At 38.0% G+C, this 18,300-nt stretch overlaps 1 protein-coding gene across 2 annotated transcripts; it reads right to left on the bottom strand.

Moving 5' to 3' along the window:
- Positions 1-1,899: 1,899 nt before the first annotated feature.
- On the bottom strand, positions 1,900-4,249 carry LOC122025339 (alpha-1,3-arabinosyltransferase XAT2-like). Of its 2 annotated transcripts, XM_042584136.1 has the most exons (5): positions 4,134-4,249; positions 3,752-4,014; positions 3,618-3,671; positions 3,259-3,516; positions 1,900-3,181 (listed from the first exon to the last, which is right to left on the bottom strand). In XM_042584136.1, the coding sequence occupies exons 2-5, from the start codon at positions 3,891-3,893 to the stop codon at positions 2,010-2,012; spliced, it is 1,626 nt and encodes a 541-aa protein (XP_042440070.1). In that variant the 5' UTR covers positions 3,894-4,014; positions 4,134-4,249; the 3' UTR covers positions 1,900-2,009. The 2 variants fall into 2 exon arrangements, with proteins under 2 accessions (XP_042440070.1, XP_042440072.1); XM_042584138.1 differs by lacking the exon at positions 4,134-4,249 and having other exon boundaries at positions 3,876-4,057.
- Between the last annotated feature and the right edge of the window lie 14,051 nt (positions 4,250-18,300).

Below are 18,300 nucleotides of genomic sequence, written 5' to 3' on the forward strand. Positions count from 1 at the left end.
TAACACCCTAAAATTTAACTCAGCTCGGCTCGTTTATAGCCATATATATATATATATATATATATATATATATATATATATATATATATATATATATATATATTAATCATTCATTCAATAAATTTTAAACAATTTATGCCCACTTAAAAATTAATTTTAAAAATAATATCTATATATTTTTATATTGGTCTGTTTGCTTCTAGGAGAGATCATTGATGGAACAAATAGTAGGAAAATTGGAATAATTTTTATGTTTACTAGATTTTATTTATCCAAAGTATGAATTCATAATTCATCTAGCTAAAGTTAGAGAGACGAAGTGATATGACCCGGGCATGATACAATGATAAAGCGTTCAATAAATTACCAAAATATCCATGGTTCAAATTCACTTATGGCATTCTACCCTTGAGCATGTTGGTGAATAAGAATTTGTTTATATTCATTTAATATATACAAGATTAATTAAACAAAGAAGTTTGAACAGTTTACTAAACTAAATAAATAAGCTTGAACATATATGTATTCAGCTCGTTAACGTTCGTAAATAACATTCGTAAACAATATTTACGAATCATATTCATTATAATTTTTTTTTCAATATACTAAATAAATAATAAAATAAATAAATAAATTTAAATTATAAAGTTTAATAATCAATTAAATAATTAAAAGTTTTAAACAATTAAAGAAGTTTGAATTGAGAGCTCGATAATATCTAAACTAATTAAATTTGAACTAAGCTCAGGTAAAGTTCAAACCAAGCTCAAGCTAAATTTAAATTGATAGTTCAATAACATCTAAATAAATAAAATTCATGTCAAATTTCAAATAAATTTAAACTCAAAAACAAAACTTAAATTTGAATAACTATTTTAAAAACTTAGTTTATTTTAAGCTTATTAAAATGATAAGCCCGAATCGTTTACGATCCTTGTTGGAAAGCTGCTGGTGAACTTCCAGCGATCGCTTGGCCTTGAGTCTGCTCGTAAGCTCTCAGCAGCCACTTAGTCTCGTGATGGCCAGCTGGCCGTGAACTCAAACAATTAAACGTCAGCGTGGGTCCCAGATGGCATCCAATTTTCGGGCCAAATCCAATTGGGGCCTAAAAATTTAAACCATGATTCTTTTTGTATTAATTACACCAACTTAGTCCAAATCGAATCTTTAACCCAAAAAATAATAAATAGAAAAACATTTTGATTTAATGATAAGAAAATTTAATAATGTTGATAGGTACAAAAACCCTGCACAGCACCATCCGTCTCTGACAACGAACATGCCCAAAAGAATAAATGAAATCATAATAATTTCTTTTTAATAAAAAGATGGGCAAAACCCACACCACTTTCCGTGTGGGGTCCAGTGCACTTTGTCTTCTTTCCCGCCTTTGCCTACTCCCGACGGCTCTTCACCCTAGTGTCACGTGAACATTTACGCAGCAGAACTCATTAATAAAAAGGTAAATTTTCACGCAGAGATTAAGGAAGGAGTTGAATTTATTATTAGAGATTAATAATAATATTAATATTAATACAATTAATTAACTGGATTTTATGGAGAAACACATTTTTATCATTTAAAAATAATAATAATAACACAGTCAAACTTTGAAACAGATTAATTATGTGGAATCCTAATAAATACATTCGCAAAATAATTTGGACGTACATAAACTTCAAAGTATTATTCAATTTACTCTTAAATAAATGTCTGACTTCAATAAATATTGATATTTTTTTCAAAATTGGTTCCGTGAAGTCCGCATGAACTGCAGCTTTGGCACCGTCAATCAGGTGGCCATCATCATGGAGTAGCATAACCAGATCAATATTTGTGAGTGGAGAAAAAAGAATGATTTCTTCAATATTTGTGACCATAATTATTTAGTTAAATCACTTGAATCAAGACATGTATCAATTTCTATCTGTAAACTTTTAATTACTGTCGAGAAATTAATTATCCAACAAAATATGCACCTGCTCTGCTTCGTCTTCCAGAGAGTAGTTCTACTCCCTGAGAAGCTCGAGAGCCTTCTCAAGAACAGGCCGGAATCTATCCAAATCCAACCTGATGTTCTGCTTCTTCAAGTAAATCTCCCCCATTTTTTCCCACCCGAGCTTGTGGATCGATTGCGGATCCGTGAACACGGGATCGTCCCTCGGGTACAGCTCCGTCAGCGTGCTCTCGTTGGCGGTAATGGTGTATTCCAGGTACTTGAGCTCCATCGCCTTGGCTGGTTTCCCGAAGTAGGTTGTTGCGATCCATTCATGGCTGCCGAACGGCACCACCTGGACCACCACCGCGTTCGTCGGCAGGAACACCAGGTTGGTCAACCCCGCGCCGTGCACGCCCACCATCACGTCGCACGAATTGACGATCTTCGAGAATTCCGCGAGGTCCTTGGCGGCCTCCGACACGAGCACCTCGAATCCGAGTTTCTCGGCCAGCTTGGCGATGTCGTCGGCGTTCATGAACTTTCTGCTCCGGGATCTCGCGATCAGCAGCAGCCGCGGCTTCTTCCCCGGTTGCTCTGCTAGTTTCAGCGCGTAGTCTCTGCTCAGCCCGTACGTGCTCCTCATGAACTGGAGGAAGTTCGAAGTGTTGTACCCCATCGGCGACTTCGCCGGGTCGATGATCAGGTCCTGGTCGGCGCGGAGCCCCACGATGGCGCGCCCGAAACAATGCACGCGCGCGTCGTTGTCGAGGTCGATCGCGTCGTACCGAGAGAGCCGGCGGAAGTAGTGGCCGAACTTGCCGGTCATCCACCGTCGGTTGAGGTGGGCGACGACGAACTGGACCTCGCCGTCGAACTGGCGCACGGTCTGGAATAGCGGGACGATCAAGTCGGCGAAGTCGTGGAAGTGGTTGCCGGCGTAGCCGCCCGTCGAAAAGACGACGGCGGGGACGCCGTGGGTGACATCGCAGCGGGGCGCGGCGGCGCGGTCCGCGGTCGAGCGAACAGTGACCGGCTCGATGATTCTTGTCAAGCCGTGGTCCCACTTCCGGGCGTAGGGCTTCACCTGCCATGACTGTTGGTCGGTGAACGGAGAGGCGGTGACGCGGAGAATGGAAGGCGAGTCTTTGCCGGTGACGATTCTGATGTCGCCGTGGACGTCGCAAACGTCGCACCGGTGGCTCGAAGTGTCGCACATTGGCTTTGAGTCTGATTCCTCCGGATCTAAAGATGAAAAATAGAATTTTTAGATCAAATCTCGGTCAACAAGTGGAAACCAATTTAGGAACAGAGTGGCTCACCTGATTTCCTGGCATTGTTTACGACAGGAACCTGCAAGCGGTCGACATGGTCTTCAAGAGAAGATGATGACTGTACGTTTCTCGACGAGTTGGGGATTTTGCTACCGGCTGTAACTTCACCGGCAGAGAACTCATTTCTTTGAGAGGGAATCTCAGATCCCGCAGAGGAAGAAACCCAAGCCGTCCCAATGGTTTCAGTATTTTCACAGAGATGTGACGATGCGCTGCCATGGCTGCACCTTGGCTCGCTCTGGTAATCTGTATCGAAAGATCAAAGAAAGAAAAAAACACAATAATAAGCCAGAGAAAGAAAACTACACCAAGATCATGCACGGTCTCGGGATTCTGTTTCCACTCACCTATTTGTTGAGAAATCAAAGAATACGCTTCTTCTTTCGACATTGGAAGAGCCACTGCAATTCCATGAAACCTTTTATCTATCATTTAACAGCAAACGAAAGACGAACACAAATACACAAATAAGAACACATACTCATAGGAAAAGCAAGCATGTCAGACTTATACACAGTGACATAGGTGAGAGAGACCAGAAGGCATCCCATGAGCAGACCTACTCCCAAACTAAGATGATCAAATCCTCTGTAGATCGAAACTACCTTCATCTTCTCCCCCATCACTGCGTGCACTCTTCCAAGGCAGCTAAAAGCTTTGCCGGCTTACTTCACTTGGAAGACGATCAAACAGCACCAGCACCAGCAGCTCTAAAAAGCTTTCCTTCTCCGCACCAGGGAGGCTCTGAGGTGTGAAACGGAGCGCGAGGTCAGATCAGGGAAACAAATTCTAAGTTTGGCGACGCTGTATATTGACCAATTACTCCAAAAAAACAAACAAGTTGATTTGTTTCCTTCCGTAACCTGGGGACCGATGGCCGCTAGCGGCCACCGCATTGAAGACTCTGACGGCATGTGGCCAGTGCTAAAGATCGCAGTTCAGTTCAGTTCATTCCTGTTAATTATATTCACCACCGATCGAAGATAAAAAAACTAGACAATTCTTTAATACTGGGATTTCAAGACTTTTGGTAAGTGGTAGTTGACCAATGATTAGATCATCGACGATCGTCAGTCGCAGGTGGGTAAAGTCAAAGGTGAGTTGCTGGGAAGATCCATCACCGACGGTTGTCGGCAATCGATCTCTCTCTATTTTTCAATCCGTTTGATTTTCATTTAAAATGGTTTTAGCATGATCAAATTATTTAGGTAAATCGATCAATTTAGTCGATGTCAATGCAATTTAGGTCTATATGTTTCGTCTTGCACTAACGATAGCCTTTTCCGGTATTGAAATTTTTCCCATCCATGGTCAAGGTTAGGCATGTTGTGGAAAAATTGAATTGATTGAGAAAGCAATAAATATCCAAAAGTGTTAAAACTCTAAAATAGGGTTCCTAATTTTAGGAACTATATTGAAACCTCCTAATTTTCATTATGATCGAATTTGTGGATGCGATGGAAGCTCAATTTTATAGCGAATTCAGAACTCTAGTTTAAAATTTAATAAGACTTAATAGATATTGTTGGAGAGTCTAGTCGGAGATATAGGGATGATGTTAAATTTAAAATTAAAATCAGTCTTATCTGTTAGATGACTAGTGGAACTAGTTTGACTAAGCTTTTGGTTGTCAGAGCAGAGTGGGATGTCACTGTTGCTGAGTAGAGCACTCCCCATGCCCATGCTTGAGAGGGAAGCAAAGTGCCGAGTCCAAATTCAGATGTTACCCAACGTAACTATCGAGTCGCAACTTGTCCGAGTTGGCAAGTGCCAAGCTGGTTGAGTGCTAAGTAGGTCGCGAGTACCAAAGTGGGTTGCCGAGTCGAGATGCTAAGTGTGTGTACAGGTTGTCGAGTCAGGACACTAAGTGCCTAAGTAGGTTGTCAAGGCGTTGTGTTATCCGACTCTAAGTCGGCCGAGTAGCAAAGTCGCCTAACTACCAAGTTGGTCAAGTATCGAGTTAGGTGAATGCTTAGAGGGCAAGTGGAGTGTTGCTGAGTTGACGTTGAATGCACCCGAGTGAATTCTGAGTGCTGTCGAGTTGGGACGTAAGTCACTCGAGCAGGTCATCAAGTTGGGAGAGAAATCGCTGAACTACCGAGTCGGGAAAGAAAGATGTTGAGGCCTCCATTTGATGTAGTTTTATTAAAACAGATTCATCTCCCTTTGGCAGTACTTCGAGGTTGTGATGGACATTTGTTTCCAGGATACAACGAGAAGACTACATCAACAACCAATCACTAGTTGTTTGTGGCAAACCGAGTGTGTACCCAACTGCTAACCTTAGCAGCGTTAAATGGTAAAGGCACAGTTACATTAATGCATCCATTCAAGCATCAACAACATGCAAAAGAATTATCCACATGGTAAATATGTTAGGACCCATGCGAACCAGAAAAAGGGGGGGGGGGGGGGTGTTAATAGCTTCAATTGCTTCTCATTGTTGTTTTGGGCTTGTCATTGAATGCGCAATAGAAACCTTCTTTTAAACTCGACTCTACATGCATAACACCTTGGTTTACTTAATATCTCCTTGAAGTGACTTAACACCAACATCTTCTTCTACTATAAACTCTCTCATTCTCAAAAAAAATTTTAAGGCGGAGAAGCCTCTAGAACTCATTCTTATAAGAGCACAACAAACAAGAAATCAAACACAAATATAATCGAATACAACTTTGTTGCTCGAAAATGTCTCTTGTTAACTGGAAAATGCACTAGCACTTCGCTTCAGAATCTTCAAGAACCGACTACTTCAAAACTCCACAAACCCCCTTTTATAGGATTTCTTTCAAGCTGGAAATTGACTCCCAATAGATTAACATTGCCACTGTTGGTTGCTACTCGGTAAACCTAATGGTTCCACTGTACAAAAATTTTGTACAAAGATCTGAACCTTTACCTAGCTACCATGTGTTCTTTTAAATTAAACTTAGATCGCCTGCGGAACTTAACACGATTGATCCAAAGTTTAATCTATTTGTTCTTTTAGGTTTAGACTCGGATCTCCTGTGGAACTTAACACGTTTGATCCAAATCACCTAGGTTATTAATTTCATTAAATATTAGTTTCCAAAATTGGCTCCCAGTACTGACGTGGCGAGGCACATGGCATTCTTGGATATGGGAACAACCACCACCGACTAGACAAAGCCTTTTAAGGAAAGTTAATATTTAATTTCCTTAAATAACTTTAGGTCTACCGAAAAGAACAATCAAATCACAAGGAAAAGAAAAAAAATAATAAAAATAAAAGAACACAACATCGAAAACAAATTCGAAATACTAGAATCGTATGCCTCTTGTATTTGGTATTATTTCCAAAATTAACTAGTATGATGCGGAAAGAAAAAATACTAGTTATACCTTTTAGAAAGACCTCTTGATCTTCTACCGTATTCCTCTTCTAACCTCGGACGTTGTGTGGGCAACGATCTTCCAAGATGAGGACCACCAATACACCTTCTTCTCCCCCTTGCAAGGTTCGGCCAAGTCAATAGCTCCTCCAAGGGTGAAGAGAAAACACCACCAATGCTCCAAGGGATAAAGCTTTCTCTCCTTTTTCTCCAAGCTTGAATCCGGCCACCACTTGATCTCCTAGAGGAAGAGAAGGTTCGGCCACAACAAGGAGAAGAGAGAACTTGAAGGGGCCGGCCACACCAAGGAAGAAGAGAGGAAGAAGAATAATAAAAGTTGTGTGTCATGAAGGCACCCCAACCCCTCTTTTATATTCCTTAGCTTTGACAAATAAGAAAAATTTAATTATAATAAAATTTCCTTAACTTACCTTGACATGAATTAATTGAGAAAAATAAAATAAAATTTCCCAATTAACCTTGTAATGGCCAGCCACCTCATGGAGATCAAACAAGACAACTTTTAATCAACAATTAAAAATTCCTTATTTGTCTTCGAAAATTTTAAAAAATAAAATTTCCCTTTAAAATCCCTTCATGGTTGATAAAAAGAAATTTCTATAATTTTAATTTTTCTACATGTGAATAATTTATAAAGAATAAAAATAAAATATCTTTCCAATCTACAAATAAGGAAAGTGATCTAATCTCTTTCTTTAATCTTTTGTGGATCCCTTTAAAAAAGATATTTTAATTTTTAATCTCTCCAACAAATTATATCTTTCACATAAGAAATATTTAAAATTAAAATTTCTTTTAATTTAATGGGGGCCGACCACCTAAGCTTGGGTTCAAGCTAGGGCCGGCCACCCATGAACCAAGGGCCCTAGCTTGAACCCCAAGCTAGCTTGGCCGGCCCCCTTTAGGTGGGTATAGGTGGGTATAGTACTCTATAAATAAGAGGCTACGATAGGGATCGAGAGGAAGAATTGGTTTTGGTCTCCCGATAAAATTAAGCATCCCGTGTTCGCCCCGAACACACAACTTAATTTTATCAATAATAATTCATTCCACTAGAGAACTATTATTGAACTACCACACCAATCTCAAATTACATTTTTGGGCTCCTTCTTATTATGAGTGTGTTAGTCTCCCTGTGTTTAAGATGTCAAATGTCCACTAATTAAGTGAGTTACTGACAACTCATTTAATTAATATCTTAATCCAAGAATAGTACCACTCAACCTTATCATCATGTCGGACTAAATCCACCTGCAGGGTTTAACATGACAATCCTTATGAGCTCATCTTGGGGACATTATCAACCTACATTACTAGGACACAGTTTCCTTCTATAATCAACAACACACACTATAAGTGATATCATTTCCCAACTTATCGGGCTTATTGATTTATCGAACTAAATCTCACCCATTGATAAATTAAAGAAATAAATATCAAATATATGTGTTTGTTATTATATTAGGATTAAGAGCACACACTTCCATAATAACTGAGATCTTTGTTCCTTTATAAAGTCAGTATAAAAGAAACGACCTCTAATGGTCCTACTCAATACACTCTAAGTGTACTAGTGTAATTATATAGTTAAGACAAACTAATTCCTAATTACACTACGACTTTCCAATGGTTTGTTCCTTTCTATTTTGGTCGTGAGCTACTGTTTATAATTTATAAGGTATTGATAACATCATCTTCTGTATGTGGCACCACATACTATGTTATCTACAATATAAATTAATTGAACAACTACAACTAAATGTAGACAATTTGACCAAATGTGATTCTTTATTCAAAATAAATGTTTACAAAAGCTTAGGCTTTCAGTATACACTCTAACAATCTCCCACTTATACTAACGACTAAGCTGCCATATCTTCTGCCATACATCTGATTCTCATTCCCTCCACATGCCGATCGAAAGCTTTTGCTGGAAGGGCCTTAGTGAAAGGATCTGCCAGGTTATCTGCTGATGCAATCTTGGCGATGACGACAACTCCTCGCTTCACGATATCTCGTATCAGGTGGTACTTGCGCTCTATATGTTTACTTGCCTTATGGGCTCGTGGTTCCTTTGAGTTTGCAACTGCACCGCTATTATCACAATAAATTGTGATGATTTTGGGCAAACCAGGAATCACATCTAAGTCCATTAGAAAGTTCCTGAGCCATACTGCTTCTTTAGCCGCCTCTGAAGCTGCTACGTACTCAGCTTCCATGGTTGAGTCCGAAACACATTTCTGCTTAACACTCCTCCATGTAATGACTCCACCTCCCAAAGTAAACACATAGCCTAATATAGACTTACTGTTGTCCCTATCTGATTGGAAATCTGAATCCGTGTAACCTACAGGGAGAAAATCGTCTGCTTGATTAACTAGCATATAATCTCTAGTCCTTCTCAGGTACTTTAATATATGCTTTACCGCAGTCCAATGTCCTTGTCCAGGATTACTCTGATATCTGCTAACCATGCCCACGGCAAAACAGATATCAGGTCTCGTACATAGCATTGCATACATTAAGCTTCCTACAGCCGAAGCATAAGGAACTGCTTTCATGTCCTCTATCTCCTTCGATATCTTCGGAGACATCTCTTTAGATAGAGCTACTCCATGCCTACAAGGTAAGAAACCTTTCTTGGAATCATGCATGCTAAAACGAGCAAGGATTGTATCTATATATGAAGCTTGAGAAAAACACAACATTCTTTTCTTGCGATCCCTTATAACTTTGATCCCAAGAATGTGTGCACAATCTCCTAAGTCCTTCATATCAAATTGTTTGGACAACCATACCCTTACATATGATAATACCTTGACATTGTTGCCAATTAACAAAATATCATCTACGTATAGTACAAGAAATACCACCACGTTTCCGTTACACTTCTTGTATACACAAGACTCATCCGGACACTGAATAAATCCATATGACTGGATTACTTCATTGAACCGGATGTTCCAAGACCTTGAAGCTTGCTTCAGTCCATAAATGGACCGATTGAGCTTGCACACTAGATGCTCTTTGCCTTTTTCAATGAACTCTTCTGGTTGCTTCATATGGATGTTCTCTTCAAGACTTCCATTAAGGAAAGCTGTCTTGACATCCATTTGCCAAATCTCATAATCCATATGAGCAGCAATGGATAAGAGTATCCGGATAGACTTAAGCATGACTACCGGTGAAAAGGTCTCCTCATAATCGATTCCCTCTTTCTGAGTGTACCCTTTCGCAACAATCCTAGCTTTGAAGGTTTCTACCTTCCCGTCTGTCCCTCTTTTCCTTTTGTAGATCCACTTGCATCCAACGGCTTTTACACCATCGGGTGGTTCTACAAGCTCCCAGACTTTATTAGAGTACATAGACTCTATTTCAGAATTCATTGCCTTTTGCCAAGATGCTGCATCTATATCTTGGAGTGCTTCATCATATGTTCGGGGATCAGGTTCATGTTTACCTGGGATCAAGTCTGAAGACTCTCCCAAAAACATGAATCTATCAGGCTGCCTTACAACCCTCCCACTATGACGAGGCACTGTCTGTGGTTGTGTATCATGTGTGACACGTGTTGCAATCTCTTGTGGTACTTTATCTTGTACTGTTGGTACTAAGGTAGACGTGTCCTCTCTAAGTTCTTCTAAAACAACTTTGCTACTGGGTTTATGATCCATTATATAGTTTTCTTCTAAAAACTGCGCATTGGTGCTAACAATGACCTTCTGGTCTTTAGGACTATAAAATAAACCACCTTTTGTTCCTCTGGGATACTCTACAAACACGCAAACTTCTATACGAGATTCTAACTTATCAGCATCTGGTTTCAGCACATGTGCTGTACTACCCCAAATCCGAATATATCTTAGACTGGGCTTTCGTTCATTCCACAATTCTGTGGGAGTAGTAGAAACTGATTTAGAAGGTACTAAGTTCAGAATGTACACTGCCGTTTCCAGAGCGTATCCCCAAAACGAATTTGGTAATTCTGAATAACTCATCATCGATCTAACCATTTCCATAAGAGTCCTATTCATTCGTTCTGCCACACCATTCTGTTGGGGTGTACCAGGTGCGGACAGTTGGGATTGAATCCCGGCCTCTGATAAGTAATTCCTAAACTCTCCTAAGAGGTATTCGCCACCACGATCAGACCGTAGTGTCTTTATACTTTTACCTAGTCGTTTCTCCACATCAGCCTTGTACTCTTTGAACTTATCAAAGCACTCGGACTTGCGGCGCATTAGGTAAATATATCCGTATCTTGAATAATCGTCTATAAAAGAGACAAAATATTCAAAACCACCTCTTGCCTGGACAGACATAGGACCACACAAATCAGAATGAATCAATTCTAACACTTCTTTGGCTCTATACCCCTTGGCCTTAAAAGGCCTTTTGGTCATTTTACCTTCCAAGCAAGATTCACAAGTTGGAAAATTTTCCAACTCTAATGAACTCAAAAGTCCATCAGCTATAAGCCTCTGAATCCTACTTAAGTTAATATGACCAAGCCTTAGATGACAAAGATATGCTTGGTTCATTTCCGAAGGTTCTTTTCTCTTATTAGAGTTAGAATATGAGTTATAAATTTTCATGTTTTGCTTTGTGGGAGAAATTGGATTTAAAGTATACAAATTACCAACTAATGCACCAGAACAGATAATCTCTTTATTTCTCTTAATAACTACATCGTTACTAAAAGAAACTGAATATCCATCTAAAAATAGTTTAGAAACTGAAATTAAATTCTTTCTAAAACTGGGTACATAAAGATAATTTCTTAAAACCAAATTTCTATTTCTATTAAAAGATAAGTAGACGTCTCCCACTACAACAACCGCCACCTTAGTAGCATTTCCCATGTAGACGGTAATCTCTCCTTCAGTTAGTCGTCGGGTTTCCTGGAACCCCTGCAAGGAATTACAGACATGATCAGTGGCTCCCGTATCTACACACCAGGTGCTAGTAGATAACACCGCTAAACATGTTTCAACAACTAGAGCATGAGATATACCTTTTTTGTTCTGATTTCTACGAGGACAGTCCGCCTTCCAATGCCCTAACTGCTTGCAGATGAAGCACTTGCCCTTCGGCTTATTCATTCCAGCTTTAGGTCCTGTACTCTGAGATTTATTCACTTTCTTTGCTGAACCAACTTGTTTCTTCTTCTTCTTTTCTTTCGGCTTAGAAGCAGAACCATTTTCAGCATAGTGAATATGAGAGTTATGACGAAACAATCCTTCTGCTGCCTGAAGTTCTGTCAGTAGTTCCGCCAATGAATATACCATTTTGTTCATATTGTAATTCAGGCGGAATTGCTCAAAACTTCTAGGTAGTGTTTGGAGGATCATATCGATCTGGGTTTCCCCATCAATTTCTCCTCCAAGGATCTGTATTTCGTTCAGATAAGCCATCATGTTTAGGATATGATCCCTCACAGGAGTACCCTCTTGCATGGTGGCTGTCATTATCTTTCTCATGGCTTCTTGTCTAGAAGCCCGATCCTGATGACCAAAGAGTTCCTTGAGATTGTTCATAATGTCATAAGTTGTTGGTAAATCTTGATGCTGATGTTGCAATACACTTGACATTGAAGCCAAAATGTAACACCGCGCCATCTCATCCGCCTTTACCCATTTCTTATGATATTCAATCTCCTCTTGGGTAGATTCACCAGTGGGTGCATCAGGACAAGGCTCAGTCAGTACAAACTTATAGCTTTCAGCAGTAAGAACAATGTCCAGATTCCTTTTCCAGTCTATGTAGTTAGGACCAGTAAGTCTATTCTGTTGTAGTATGATGGACAATGGGTTGAAAGTCATCCTAAGAATCAAAAATAACTTTTGGTCAGAACTCTAAATTTAGAATAATATTGATTCCTCAAACAATACTATTTTAAATTAACCAACACCTCAAAACACCCTGAATTTTGTATGCCACGATAGTGTGGACGTATACAAATTCAACATTTGTAAAAGGAGGGTTTTAACCCATTAATTTTATTATCTTGTCAACCTAACTTTTTGACAAATAAAATTAATAGTTGGTTTTCTTTGGTCACACAAATAATAGCAGCGACTCCGATGGGGAGGATACTATTAGTTGTGCCTAAGTGTATACCATTACTTGACACTAAGTCCATTAATAAGATTGTGCCCCTTCCGATGGGGAAGATCACACGCTCTTAATTAACTTCCTATAGTCATCCCAAATGGAAGTTTGTTCTAGTGATCCACAAACAAGCTCATCCGATATGGAGGAAGGTAGTAAGAGCCAACGCGCAAGCTTGTTTGCATCACTTACAAACCAGTAATGGAGACCGTGGAATTTATTTAAAATTCCTCTCCCACTTAGTTATTTATAAATGAGGAATTTTAACTATGCTAGCCTACTAAACATGTATACTAACATACACACACAGCACAATATAAAAGCAATAAATAGAAAATCTAATTTTCAACTATTATGGTTTTTATCTATGGTTGTCCTCCGTGTGTTGTCATCCCAAGCTGCTGCCATATTTGGCCACCGCCACCGGGTCTAGCTGTCACATCCATCTTGCTCCTTGTTCCGCTGCGCCTCTGGTCCTCAAAAAAGTTCCACGCCTTGCAAGATTCGATCCGCAACATAAATAGAATTTTACATTTTTCGTTCCTATATTCCTCGAAGGAATGTACATGTAAACTAAATCAAACATAAAATAAAAATTTACATCCATCGATCCTATATTCCATAAAAGGAATGTACATGTAACTAGATCAAAAATAAAATTCTAATAAAAACTAAATACAGCTCCTGCTGTATTTTATAATACAATCATGCACACACATATAAATGCCCTTGACATGTCCAAGGGTCCAATCACACACATAAAAACTATAAGCCATAATAGTTAGATCCTGCATCCACAAAGTTAGCACATCCTACTATTAACCTGCCTAAATTATGTATGACATGTGCATAATTAAACTAATACCAAATACACAGAGGCAAAACCCTAGCTCTGATACCAATTGTTGGTTGCTATTCGGTAAACCTAATGGTTCCACTGTACAAAAATTTTGTACAAAGATCTGAACCTTTACCTAGCTACCATGTGTTCTTTTAAATTAAACTTAGATCGCCTGCGGAACTTAACACGTTTGATCCAAAGTTTAATCTATTTGTTCTTTTAGGTTTAGACTCGGATCTCCGGCGGAACTTAACACGTTTGATCCAAATCACCTAGGTTATTAATTTCATTAAATATTAGTTTCCAAAATTGGCTCCCAGTACTGACGTGGCGAGGCACATGACCTTCTTGGATATGGGAACAACCACCACCGACTAGACAAAGCCTTTTAAGGAAAGTTAATATTTAATTTCCTTAAATAACTTTAGGTCAACCGAAAAGAACAATCAAATCACAAGGAAAAGAAAAAAAAATAAAAGAACACAACATCGAAAATAAATTCGAAATACTAGAATCGTATGCCTCTTGTATTTGGTATTATTTCCAAAATTAACTAGTATGATGCGGAAAGAAAAAATACTAGTTATACCTTTTAGAAAGACCTCTTGATCTTCTACCGTATTCCTCTTCTAACCTCGGACGTTGTGTGGGCAACGATCTTCCAAGATGAGGACCACCAATACACCTTCTTCTCCCCCTTGCAAGGTTCGGCCAAGTCAATAGCTCCTCCAAGGATGAAGAGAAAACACCACCAATGCTCCAAGGGATAAAGCTTTCTCTCCTTCTTCTCCAAGCTTGAATTTGGCCACCACTTGATCTCCTAGAGGAAGAGAAGGTTCGGCCACAACAAGGAGAAGAGAGAACTTGAAGGGGCCGGCCACACCAAGGAAGAAGAGAGGAAGAAGAATAATAAAAGTTGTGTGTCATGAAGGCACCCCAACCCCCTCTTTAATATTCCTTAGCTTTGGCAAATAAGAAAATTTAATTATAATAAAATTTTCTTAACTTTCCTTGACATGAATTAATTGAGAAAAATAAAATAAAATTTCCCAATTAACCTTGTAATGGTCGGCCACCTCATGGAGATCAAACAAGACAACTTTTAATCAACAATTAAAAATTCCTTATTTGTCTTCGGAAATTTTAAAAAATAAAATTTCCCTTTAAAATCCCTTCATGGTTGATAAAAATAAATTTCTATAATTTTAATTTTTCTACATGTGAATAATTTATAAAGAATAAAAATAAAATATCTTTCCAATCTACAAATAAGGAAAGAGATCTAATCTCTTTCTTTAATCTTTTGTAGATCCCTTTAAAAAAGATATTTTAATTTTTAATCTCTCCAACAAATTATATCTTTCACATAAGAAATATTTAAAATTAAAATTTCTTTTAATTTAATGGGGGTCGGCCACCTAAGCTTGGGTTCAAGATAGGGCCGGCCACCCATGAACCAAGGCTTGGCCTGCCCTAGCTTGAACCACAAGCTAGCTTGGCCGGCCCCTACATCATGGGTACGAAGGTGGGTATAATACTCTATAAATAAGAGGCTACGATAGGGACCGAGAGGAGGAATTGGTTTTGGTCTCCCGATAAAATTAAGCATCCCGTGTTCGCCCCGAACACACAACTTAATTTTATCAATAATAATTCATTCCACTAGAGAACTATTATTGAACTACCGCACCAATCCCAAATTACATTTTTGGGCTCCTTCTTATTATGAGTGTGTTAGTCTCCCTGTGTTTAAGATGTCAAATGTCCACTAATTAAGTGAGTTACTGACAACTCATTTAATTAATATCTTAATCCAAGAATAGTACCACTCAACCTTATCGTCATGTCGGACTAAATCCACCTGCAGGGTTTAACATGACAATCCTTATGAGCTCATCTTGGGGACATTATCAACCTAGATTACTAGGACACAGTTTCCTTCTATAATCAACAACACACACTATAAGTGATATCATTTCCCAACTTATCGGGCTTATTGATTTATCGAACTAAATCTCACCCATTGATAAATTAAAGAAATAAATATCAAATATATGTGCTTATTATTATATTAGGATTAAGAGCACACACTTCCATAATAACTGAGGTCTTTGTTCCTTTATAAAGTTAGTATAAAAGAAACGGCCTCTAATGGTCCTACTCAATACACTCTAAGTGTACTAGTGTAATTATATAGTTAAGACAAACTAATTCCTAATTACACTACGACTTTCCAATGGTTTGTTCCTTTCTATTTTGGTCGTGAGCTACTGTTTATAATTTATAAGGTATTGATAACATCATCTTCTGTATGTGGCACCACATACTATGTTATCTACAATATAAATTAATTGAACAACTACAACTAAATGTAGACAATTTGACCAAATGTGATTCTTTATTCAAAATAAATGTTTACAAAAGCTTAGGCTTTCAGTATATACTCTAACAGCCACATCAGATTCAACGATTCAAACATGTAGAATGGCTCTTTTTTCGCACAACCAATCAATTGGTAAGTCATACCAATCGATTGAGTCATTTGATTCAGAAACTTTCTGTTCATAGAAAAACACTGCCTAATCGATTATACCAATTGATTGATAATACTGAATCGATTGGACCATGATTCAGTAAGTTTCTGTTCGTGGAGAACATACTACTCATTCCGTTCGTGGAGAACATACTGCTTGATTGATTGTCTTAAGCCTAATTGATTGCTTCAATCGATTATGAACCCTACTGTACTTTCAAATTAAGCCCTCAATTGATTACTTTGGTCCAAATAATGATGCAGATAGCTAAAATTTTGATATCTTAAAGTGGTGGTCACAGAAGACTCAAAGTTTTTCTGCCCTCTCCGTGATCGCCAAAGAAAGTTTAGCTTGTCTAATGTCAAATGTTCTTGTGGAGCAAACGTTCAATATCGGCGATAACATATTAGATGAATGACAATCAACTTTATCTCCCGACTCATTGGAAGACCAAGCATTACTCGACGATTAGACTAGAGCCGAGAAAAGAATCCAAGGAATGCAACTTTCAGATAACGAAGTTAAAGATTTTGATACCAAAGGAACGAATATAACAGGAATGAGAAATAGAAGTGAATGACAACATTACTTTCAAATGTAAAAGGGTAAAAATATAAAAGAACTATGTGTCCTTTGATTCCCTTATACCCTGAGGGGATACATAAGCAACTTAAATGAGTGCAAGCCTTTTTCTAAAATAAATTTAAATTTTAAATTTTTTTTAATATAATAATCTTAAACTGTGGCAAACTGTGAACCAAATTGTGAATCGGTGGTTCCGAACTGTGAATCGTATGTTAATATTAGCCCTAGTACCAATTATGAGATAATTGTAAAGGGCTCCTTTTGTATCATATTTCATTATTAATAAAGGCAAAGTTGGTTATTATATTTACTTCAATTCAGTACCAAATGAATAAATATAATAATATCTTAGAGTAGGAGGTTCTAATCTACAACATATCAATTGGTTGAATTGATAGTGAGATATTATAGATATACATAGAATACTACTCTTAACTATTCCTAGTCAAGCATTAATATGCAAGGATAACATTAATGCGTTGAGACTAGCATATAGGTCAACGGATGACTTAATCTCACAAGTCATGAATATGAGATATCAGGTTGACACATGAGTATATATTAAAGAATATATATTGAATGACCCGCTATGAGAATGTTTCATGGATTGTTATATGAGTATCATAAATATTCTCATGTGACTATTAGTATAAATAGTCCTTAGACTTAAAGTCACTACGGTTCCCTACATAAGGAGTTGTATACTTTGGTATCAACAAATGTCAACCATAACAGGGTGGACTATAAATTTGATCACTAGATATGCAATAAGTTATGTGGAGGAATGTGAGTGATGCAGATGAAATCTATCCTTTCCATATAACGGAAGCGATATCTGTGGGCCCCTTGATTAGTAGGACACAAGAATACATGGTCATGCTTAAATGAGTCAATATGCGATATTGAACTTATTTGATTGAGTGTGTCTACTTAGAGATCAAGAAACACAAAGATTGATAAGAGGATGACACGGTCTATCCCTCGTTGATCAATCTAGATATCAAGGATAGAAGGATTGAGTCATACAAGATAATAGGCACAGAAAGGTTAGGTCAGATCTCAATATTCTCGTCACTTGGGTAACAATGATGTCTTGCTAGATGTCACTAATTGTTTATGTCTCTAAAATAGTTTTAGAGACATTACCACCGTTACAAGAACCTATTGGGTCACACACAAAGAACAAGTCAATGGAGATGGATCATTGGATTAAGTCTACTTCAAATTAGACTCATTGAGTTAGACTCAATTGGATCCAACTATTAGATTGAGTCCAATTCGAATTAGACTCATTGAGTCAATTGAATTGATGATTAATGAGTTGGACTCATTAAGTGATTTTATGAATTTGAATTCATGAAGAAAGAGGAGTGTACAATTTGAATTACTCATGCATTGGATAAAGAGTGAACAATTTGAATTGCTCATGCATTGGATGCATTGGATTCATTGGATGAAGATAAATATTAATGTCAATTAAGGCAATTGACATTAAGGCATAAGACAATTTCATGAATCTATAAAAAGGGATTTTTGGATTCATTTTCATGATGAGTTTTTGGTGTTCTTGCTCTTCTTCCTC

The sequence above is a fragment of the Zingiber officinale genome, chromosome 9B (assembly GCF_018446385.1).
Source record: "Zingiber officinale cultivar Zhangliang chromosome 9B, Zo_v1.1, whole genome shotgun sequence".
Classification (NCBI taxonomy): domain Eukaryota; kingdom Viridiplantae; phylum Streptophyta; class Magnoliopsida; order Zingiberales; family Zingiberaceae; genus Zingiber; species Zingiber officinale.

What these genes read in the sequence shown, in the direction of transcription:
- LOC122025339 (XM_042584136.1), bottom strand. Translation starts at nt 3,893, where the DNA reads ATGGGGGAGAAGATGAAGGTAGTTTCGATCTACAGAGGATTTGATCAT. An exon ending in CATGCTTGCTTTTCCTATGA is followed by an intron (nt 3,672 to 3,751) that starts GTATGTGTTCTT and finishes ATGGAATTGCAG; the next exon opens with TGGCTCTTCCAATGTCGAAA. An exon ending in AAACAATGCCAGGAAATCAG is followed by an intron (nt 3,182 to 3,258) that starts GTGAGCCACTCT and finishes TTTCATCTTTAG; the next exon opens with ATCCGGAGGAATCAGACTCA.